Raw genomic sequence first — 9,800 nt, 5'->3', positions numbered from 1 at the left:
TCACAAATAATCCACAATTTAGTATATTCTCTGATGGAAGTAAGCTGCCCTAAACCCACAATTCACAATAAAAACAATGTCAGTCAGTCTTCCGCTTACCTGATGGGCTCAGCAGTCTTGCTTGGTCAATCTTAAACATCACTGTGTTTTAAATTACTTTGTGTTACCAGTAAACTCATTTTTTTTTCTCTTGAAGATTTCTGTTACATTCTTAATGCTTTAGGAAAAATTAACTACAGACCAAACAAGGACCAGCTTCATTTGCTGTAATCTGAATGCACCTGGTGAACTGTCAGCCTTATGGCCATAAAGCAGCACAGAGAAAAATCAACACTGGAGAATTTTATTAATAAAAAAACCTCTCGCAGCTTATTAACAAATTCACAGAACAGTAACTGTACGTTTCCTTTTCTGCCATTGTCACTTGTTAAATTACTATCATCGTTTATACACAAGGAAAAGTGGACATACTTTAAAGTCTTTCTGATAAATATATTGCCACGCTGCATCCAGCCTGGATAACGCTCTTCAGAACAGCGTACGCTGGAGCCTGTTAAAAACAACAACAATAAGCAAACCAAAGAAACCTGCTCTACGTTCACCTTCAGTTGTAAGGTACAGGCCTGGCATGGCAGGGTTGGGACTTCTCTGGATAAGTAATAAGATCTAAGAAACAATTTATTTTAATTGGGGGAAAAAAAAACCTATTCTAAAGATTGGAATGCCTCTGCTGCAGCCAAAACGTTTGACCCAACCGGTTTCTCACCTGAAGGGGAGAAAGTGCTGGGTAAAAGGATAAGGAAGAGAAGCAAGAAATAAGATTCCCAGCTGGGAGCAAGGCATTTGCTGGCTTTCTGTCAAGCAATGTATTGGTTCTCTTTGTCTGACAGCCACTTTGTATCTTTCTGGGAACAGAAACCTTCCCATCTCTCATCCTCCCAAATAAGGTGCCACCACAAGCAAACAGTAAAGGGGGGGTCCCCACCAGTTCTGCGTCGTGTTCGAGGCCTATGTCATGGTGCTCAAGCTCTTCATCCCGAAACTTCCTTATCACCTGATTAAGGAAAAAGAAATGGAAGCAAGTTAGCCTACCAGCTCCCTGCTGTTCTGACTTATTTTGGAGGCTAAAGCCTCATATTATCATCTAAGACACAGGTAGGCAAACTTTTCCTACAAAGGGCCAGAGTCAGTACTTCAAGCTTTTTGGGCTGTAAGGTCCCTGTCACAACAACTCAACTCTTCCATCGTAGAGCGGACAGCAGCCATGGACATGTAGACAGATGGGTGCAGCTGTGTTCCAACAAAACTTTATTTACAGAAACAGGTGGTTGGCCACTGACTTAGCTTCAAAAAAAATTAAACAGTTCCCTTATTTGCTATAGAAAATTTCTGAGGATATTTATTTATTTATTTATTATTCTGAGGATATTCATTTATTTAATCTGAAGGGTTTGTACTCATGGCATTTGCTCAGAATCTATCAATGATCCGGAAGCAGAGAGAATATAGGTCTGGGCTCAGGAAACACGGGTTTCAGTCCCAGCTCTGCCCAAGCACATGACAGGGCACACGGCTTCAGCTGCCTCAGTTTGCTTGCTTTTAGAATGAGGTGCTGCCCTAGGTTTCTGAGGCATCGCGATTCCCTAACACTCTATTTTGTTCCTCTTACCAAACTGCATATCTGCCCTTCCCCCCCCAGCAGCCCCTTCCAGAGCACAGTCAAATACCTGAAGAAGCTCTTCATATTTTTCAGGCTCCTTCTCCATCAGCATCCTGATCTGGTTGTTGTAGTGGTGTGCTATGGACTCTTCCACAGCAACTGTGCAGGCCATTGCGCCTTCCTTCCCAAGCAGGGCAGTTCCTGCACCTGGAATTGTCAGATCCAGAAGGCAAAGGATACCACTGGGGATGGAGATCAGCTGAGGTCAGGGTTTGTCACCGTGGCACCCTGGACTCTGGGGCTGGATAATTCCTTGTTGTGGGGGAATGTCCTGAACACTGTGGGCTGTTTAGCAGCATCCCTGGCCTTTACCCACTAGGTGCCAGTGGCATCCCCAGTTGTGACAACCAAAAATGTCTTTAGATGTTGCCAAGCATCCCCAGGAGCAACTTGCCCCCCTTGAAAACCATGGGTTTAGGTGGTACCAGATCACAGTGTTAAACCCTGAATCACATAGTAAGAATGTTCTCTTTTCAATGCTTTTTCTACCCTTCTGATTATGGCAGGAGTGAGTCTTCACTGAGGGTGAGTGTGTTTTGGGTTCCTCTATACCACTGATTCCCCCTGCCACCCTTCTTTTTTTGGCCGTGCCTCGTGGCTTGCGGGATCTTATTTCCCCGACCAGGGATTGAACCCAGGCAGTGAAAGCGCCGAGTCCTAACCACTGGACTGCCAGGGAATTCCCTGACTCTCCCTTTTTAGGAGTTAGCAGATCTCAGGTTTAGAACCTTCATCAGGGAACACCATCTGGCTACAATTGAATTGCTCTAGCTTTTTTCCTCTCTGTTGTATTTATTTTCACTGTACCTTCTATTTGTAAAAGTACTGATTTTAAGATTCTATCTTAAATAAATGTAAGCAAAAAAAAGTCAATTTAACTTCAGAAAAATATTAAGTAAATTAAAAGGTTGTAAGAGGACACAGCAAGAATTGTAGAAGTGGTTATTTAATGATTCAATCATCCCAGATCCCTAAGCTCACACAGGCTCTTCTGGACAGACACATACCCAGTGCAAAGCCCACCACATTCCAAAAGGGCATCAGAATGGTTGGCCGCACCCTGAATGCAACCATCAACTCATTGAACTTTTTCAAGTGGTCCTTTTCTTGATCCCACATTTTCTGTAAGAAACATAAAAACAAAGACATGCAAGCATTCCACAGAGACCGCCTGCTATATACCAAGGAAACTAATGCCCTGTCCATGTGGGGTAAAGGAAGCAAAACGGGCAAAATGATGAGAACTGCTGTTTCTCCCATTCCCCTTGAATCATCGAAGAAAAATCCTAAACATCAGGCTACGGAGAAGAGAGTGAAGCAAACCAAAAGAAGCATCTGTTATCTTAATTAGAGACAAGCAGACCCCGAATCATGGTGCCAGAAGAAGCTCCTCCGACCCACAATGCGCCTATTCAAGGACAAGAGTGCGCACCCAAAAGAAAGGAGATGTTTAGCCCATTTCAAAAGCAGAAGGGCAGAATATTACATTTTATATAAATTCCTTTCAGACAGCCAGAAATGTAAGTATCATTTACATCAAAGAAAAAAGGGAGAATGATTATAAGAGCTAACACTTAAGAGTATGTCCTATAGCCAAGTACCGTCAAATAGCGTTACATACGTAATTAACTTAATCTGCACAACTGCTTTGTGAAGGACAAACTATTATTATCCTCATTTTACAGATGAAGAAAGTGAGGCACAGAGAGGTTAAGTAACTTGCCCAAGGGCTCAGAGCAGGCAATTTAACATGTGCTAAGTGTCTATTACATGCCAGGCATGGTATTAGCCGCTCTATACCAGCTCATTTATTCTTCACCAAAACCTAATGAGGTGTTAACAGCTCATTTTGCAGATACAGAAATGGAGAGGTCATGTGACTTCCCCCAGGTCACACCGGGAGACAGCTGGAATGTGAACCTTGGTCTGTGTGACTATAAAGCCCAGGCCCGTCTGTCTGCCTCTCAGTATAAAATATAAAATATCTCCACTGGCCTCCACTATGGGCAGGACCACAATGTCTCACAACTGGCGCTTTTACTTAACGCTATGACTCTCAGCCCTTTTTTATCGCCCGCACCGCCCCCCACCAAGACATTTTAATACTACAGATATACTGTATGTGTTTATGTACTAAATGTATGTGCTTGATAAAAAAAGAATAATATGCTTTTTACTCCTCCACCCCCACCCGCACAACCAATTCTTGCTTGCCTGGGGACAACAGTATCTCCCTTGAGAAGGCATGACCCAATGCGATTCATTACTCGGAGATAAAGAGGCGCCCACCTGAATGACCGGCCCGACGCTCGTCCGACCCAGGACAGCCATCTGCCCTGCGTAGATGCGGTTCGCTCCATATTCACCTGCATGATCCACCCGGATTATTCGATCCACAGCTGCCCGATTGATATTGTCTAAGGTCATTCCCGAACTGCAAAATCTGACACTGATTCTTCTTCCATGAGCTGCAATGCAAGTGTTTATTCTCCATTACTCTCAGGTAAAACAGAGATGTTTCCTTCATAGACAGAAGAAAGAGGCACCTTAGAGCAAAGGTCACAAATAAGCTCCCCATAGGTTGAGTATGCCCACAGGTGTATTCTGTTTAACCTGCAATGGTTTTTGTTTTGTTTTTTAAAGTAAATTAGCTACCAATATTTAAAACTCAGAAGATTTTAACTAAAGATCTGGACTCTGGCTTCAATCTAAGTGTATGATGATCTACAAATACTGATCCTGTCTTCTCACCAGGCAGTTAACGTGGTAGCTGCCTCTAGATGGGCATGGTTCTCCAGTCCACCCACTCGTCCCGGCTTGCTCCGTTCCCAACCCTGGCTGCACAGAACCCCTAGGGAGCTCTCAAAAGCACGGATGCTCCTCCCCAGTTGATCTCTGGGAGGGGGACACTGATGTTTTTGAAAAGTTCTGTGCACAAATCCTCTCTGCAGCCAAGGTTACGAACTGTAGATTTAATTTCTCCTAAAAATATCTGCACCCGTGGGCATCTGACTTTGAGAATTTAGCCTTAGAGCTTAGGTTTCATCTCATTATGGTACTTAATTCAACTGAACTCTTCTTGCTTTCAAAATATAAATTCTTCAAGATAAATTAGATTTTGTCTTTTAAAAAAATCTCCAAACAGTAACACCTTGACTATAATCTCTGAGGCTTACATTAGGGCATTCCCAAAGTTCTCTCCCTGAAGAGAAGAGTTTTGTAACATGTTTAGATGTATAAGGTGTTATCAACTCATTTTGAAGATATGGAAATAGACTCAGAGAGACCATTTAGTTTGGAATGTGAACTCTGACCTGTATTGATATCATCTTGAGATGTGTTTCAAGGCTCTTATGTACGACTACTGTGTGTTTAATAGATACTTCTTTTCATTTAGGCTAACTTGAACACCCACACAATGTGCAGAAAGTTTCATTTTGGATACATCTATAGTTTGTTTTTTTTTCCATTAAAAAAGGCTTGAGTGCTTTGGACACAGTGATGGGGTAGGCCTGATGAAATCTGAGGGGGTTCTGCATTTGAACTTTTCAGGCAGGGGATTTTAAATGACTAACTCTAAACAAAGGAGCGGTGGATATTAGGGGTCCGAAGCATGGTGACCCAGCTGTGATCCAGTCTTCCACATATAACCTGCTCCATCTCACCGAGCATATTTGACTCAAGAAACTGGATGGAGTCCAAGTTCTGCCAGGTGTAAGGTACCACTCAGATCTGTGCCATCAGACAGTGGGTCACTGTGGTCCGTGGACATGTTTTTATGTGGAGAACAATTTGAGACATTTGACAAAGTCAAGGTAACCTGTCTCAAGTTTTTGCCTCCAAGTCCAAGCACTGGTGCTTCCATCGGTCTGGCCTCCTTATAGAAAGATGGGGCCCAATTAAAATTGAAAATGATGAGATGACTCTGTTTTTTAAAGTAATCTTGTTTGCTTGTTCTTTTATTTTGTTACTCCCACCCAGAAACGTGTTAATGGGAAAGAACTTTAAAGACAACTCAATACTTTTTTTTTTTTGGCCGCTCCCCATGGCTTAGGGGATCTTAGTTCCCCGACCAGGGATTGAACCCAGGCCCTCGGCAGTGAAAGTGCCAAGTCCTAACCATTGGACCACTGGGAAATCCCTCAATACTCATTTTTAAGAAACCACTTACTGAGAAATAGCAAGCGGCTGAGTGCATAGGATGAGGGTGAGTTCAAACGCACAGCTGACTTCTAATGGGTAGAATTATATTTCTATTAAAAACATACTTGAATTTTCCCTAGCACTGCAACACTCTTCCAGATTCAGGCACCTAATAAATGCTTTTTGGGAGTATGTGTGGAGGGTGGGGTATTGTAATATTTGCTATTTCTATCTTTTCATAATCTCTGCAAGGTCTCTTTAAAAAGTATGGGATGGATACTCTTGGATTGGAAAAATTAATATTATTTAAATGGCCAAACTACCCAGAACAATCTACAGAGTTAATGTGATCCCTATCAAATTACCCACCACAATTTTCACAGAACTAGAACGAATGATCCTAAAATTTATATGGAACCATAAACGACCCAGAATTGCCAAAGCAATCCTGAGGAAAAAGAACAAAGCTGGTGGCATAACCCTCCCAGACTTCAGACAATATTACAAGGCTAAAGTAATCAAAACAGTGTGGTATTGGCACAAAAACAGACATATGGATCAATGGAATAGAACAGAGAGCCCAGAAATAAACCCACACACCTATGGCCAATTAATCTTTGCCAATTAATATACAATGGAGAAAAGACAGTCTCTTCAGCAAGTGGTGTTGGGAAAGCTGGACAGCCAAATGTAAATCAATGCAGTTAGAACACACCCTCACACCATACACAAAAACCAACTCAAACTGGCTTAAAAACTTACATATTAAGACATGACACCATAAAACTCCTAGAAGAGAACATAGGCAAAACATTCTCAGACATAAATCACACCAATGTTTTCTTAGGTCAGTCTCCCAAGGCAATAGAAATAAAAGCAAAAATAAACAATGAGACCTAATCAAACTTATATGCTTTTGCACAGCAAAGGAAACCATAAACAAAGTGAAAAGACAACCTGCGGACTGGGAGAAAATATTTGCAAACGATGCAACCAACAAGGGCTTAATTTCCAAAATACACAAACAGCTCATACAGCTCAATAACAAAAAAACAAACAACCCAATCAAAACATGGGCAGAAGACTTAAACAGCCATTTCTCCAAAGAAGACAAACAGATGGCCAACAGACACGTGAAAAGATGCTCAACATTGCTAATTAGAAAAATGCAAATCAAGACTACAATGAGGTACCACCTTACACCCGTCAGAATGGCCATTAAAAAGTCTACAAATAACAAATGCTGGACAGGGTGTGGAGAAAAGGGAACCCTCCTACACTGTTGGTGGGAATGTAAACTGGTGCGGCCACTATGGAGAACAATATGGAGGTTCCTCAAAAAACTAAAAACAGAGTTGCCATATGATCCAGCAATCCCACTCCTGGGCATATATCCGGACAAAACTCTAATTCGAAAAGATACATGCACCCCAATGTCCACAGCAGCACTATTTACAATAGCCAAGACATGGAAGCAACCTAAATGCCCATCAACAGACGAACGGATAAAGAAGATGTGGTCTATCTACCTACACACACACACACACACACACAATGGAATACTCTTCAACCATAAAAAAGAGTGAAATAATGCCATCTGTAGCAACATGGATGGACCTAGAGATTATCATACTAAGTGATGTAAGACAGAGAAAGACAAATACCATATGATATCAGTTATATGTGGAATCTAAAATGTGAAATTATTAAGAAATTAACAAATGAACTTATTTAAGAACAGACTCACAGACAGAAAACAAACTTACGGTCACCAAAGGGGAAAGGGTGTGGGGGAGAGATAAATTAGGAGTTTGGGATTAGCAGATACAAACTACTATATAAAAAATAAACAACAAGGTCCTACTATATAGCACAAGGAACTATATTCAATATCCTGTAATAAACCATAATGGAAAAGGAAAAAAAAGTACAGTATGGATCACAGATGGGCAAAACATTATTTCTAAAAATCTCCTTTACCAATATAGATTTTTCTCTATTCGTAACCACTTTAAAATAGTAGAAATTACATTCTGAAATTCACCACATGGTCATTAGTGTTATCTCTAGGTATTGGGGTTGACATACTAAATTTCTTCCTACTCCTTTTCTCTATTTTTAGTTTTTCTTCAGAAAACATTATTGCTATTATTATTTCCACTTTACTGTTAGTGAGAACATACATTGGCGCAAATTGGTTTCTTAAGGGGAGGGTTGGGAAGGGAAGATTTAGCAACATATTTCTACAGTATGGATCACAGATGGGGCACAGAGCTAGAGCCAGAAAATGCATATCCTGTCTCTAACACAGAACTTAGACAATTCAGAATTGCCATTTCTTACATATAAAATTGGGAATGATCAGGTTATTTCCTTTTTAAGGGAAAACACGCAATAATAAAACCTTTCTTACTGAGTTATCATGAAGGTAAAATGAGATACAGGAAGCAAAGTAACTCTTTAAATGAAAAAGAATGATTCTTATTCTGTATTGGCTCAACTAAGGAGCATTAAAAATCATGTTCAACAGTCCTCTGAGTTTTGCCTGAATTGTCACACACTTTAAAATAAAACTGAGAAATAATAAATTTGAGGCCCAGTGCTAGGAGCTCTCAAATGCATCATTTTATATTCATGTTTTCCCAAAATGTGAAACACATACCTATGATGGTACCTAGGAGATTTCATGTGGTTTATAGGAAGACCTTAAGTGGCTATGAACATGCATTAAATAACACCCATGTTTTTTAGCAAGAGTTATTCTCTTCCAATTTTTTTGTCTTCATCAAGGAGATGGTCTCAGTTTACAGCTGACGCATCTTAAACATCTTCCTAACACTTGCTAATCTCCCTTTCTTACCAGAAAGAAAGATGATCTTGGGTTCAAGCCTTGGTAGGCAACAGTATCTAATACAATAACTTCTTATTTTCAGCGTATTTATTTTTTATGATTACTTTTCTTGGGACAGGCGATACTAGTTCCGTTTACAATAAGGATCTAGTTTCCGTGAAATTACTTAATTTAAAAATGGGACACGGTTTAGGGGAAAAAAAAACTTTAGTAATCAAAATACAAGTGGTGTTGCTATAAGGCAAAAGTCGTGAAGGTGGTACACGAATGATTTAACTTTGAGAAAATGACCTCACAATTTTCTGAGGCAGCTCGGATGAAATGAGGAAAGGAGGAGCCAGGATCGAAGCCTAAGTCTCCCTACTCCCAATTCGATGCTCCTTCCAATACCGTGGTGCCTCTCAAACTTGCAAATGCACACGAATCATTCGAAGGTCCTGTTAAAATACTGACATAGCGATCCAGTATGTCAGGGGAGGGACTTGAGAATTCGCGTTTCTAACAAGCTCCGGGGTGAGGGGTGGAGGTGTCGGGGGCAAGCGGACGCTGCTGGTCGTAGGACTACCTACGAGGCCCTGAGCAAAGGCTACGAGGAGGACACTCCCCCCACCCCGTCCCCGAGACACTAAACTTTTAAGGTCGCCAACTGTCCTCAGTCCGGAACGCCGACCACACCTGCAGTGACGTCACGTAACAGGTGCGCAATTAGGTCATCCCCAATGCGCCGACCCGGAACCGGCGCTCCAGACGGTTACTGCGGAAAACCACCCCACTTCCGGTCCGGTGGACCCGCGGTGCACTACCGGCCTAGCCCCGCTTTTCCAGCCGCTCAGTCGCGCTCCGTCGCAGCCCTGTGACGTATGAACGTCTTCCCCATGACCTCTCCGACCCAAGCCTCAGGAGAAAATTCCCTGGCTCGCCGGCACGGGGCGGGGCCACAGTCATGCTCCCCCTTTACCTGAGAGGGACCTCGGGGCGCCCGTGCGCAGCTGCCACAGACAGCAAGCCGCCGCCGCCCGGGCACAGCTCATTGCCGCGGCAACAGGTGAATCACTCCTTGAAGAGAGCAACCGTGCCCTTGGCGCA

The 9,800-nt window shown here is 42.2% G+C and overlaps 1 protein-coding gene across 3 annotated transcripts; it reads right to left on the bottom strand.

Annotated features, from left to right (window-relative positions):
• Positions 1-327: 327 nt before the first annotated feature.
• On the bottom strand, positions 328-9,800 carry COQ7 (coenzyme Q7, hydroxylase). Of its 3 annotated transcripts, none has more exons than XM_082645885.1 (6): positions 9,673-9,800; positions 4,010-4,188; positions 2,728-2,842; positions 1,728-1,867; positions 986-1,054; positions 328-550 (listed from the first exon to the last, which is right to left on the bottom strand). In XM_082645885.1, exons 1-6 carry the CDS (start codon positions 9,743-9,745, stop codon positions 473-475), a joined length of 654 nt encoding a protein of 217 aa, XP_082502011.1. In that variant the 5' UTR covers positions 9,746-9,800; the 3' UTR covers positions 328-472. The 3 variants fall into 3 exon arrangements, with proteins under 3 accessions (XP_082502011.1, XP_082502013.1, XP_082502012.1); XM_082645887.1 differs by lacking the exon at positions 9,673-9,800 and adding an exon at positions 9,346-9,576; XM_082645886.1 differs by lacking the exon at positions 9,673-9,800 and adding an exon at positions 9,390-9,575.

Source organism: Mesoplodon mirus, assembly GCF_964341445.2.
Source record: "Mesoplodon mirus genome assembly, chromosome: 15".
In the NCBI taxonomy this organism is placed as follows: domain Eukaryota; kingdom Metazoa; phylum Chordata; class Mammalia; order Artiodactyla; family Ziphiidae; genus Mesoplodon; species Mesoplodon mirus.
The sequence above is the reverse complement of the archived record's forward strand: the minus strand, read 5'-3'. Positions and strand labels throughout refer to the sequence as shown.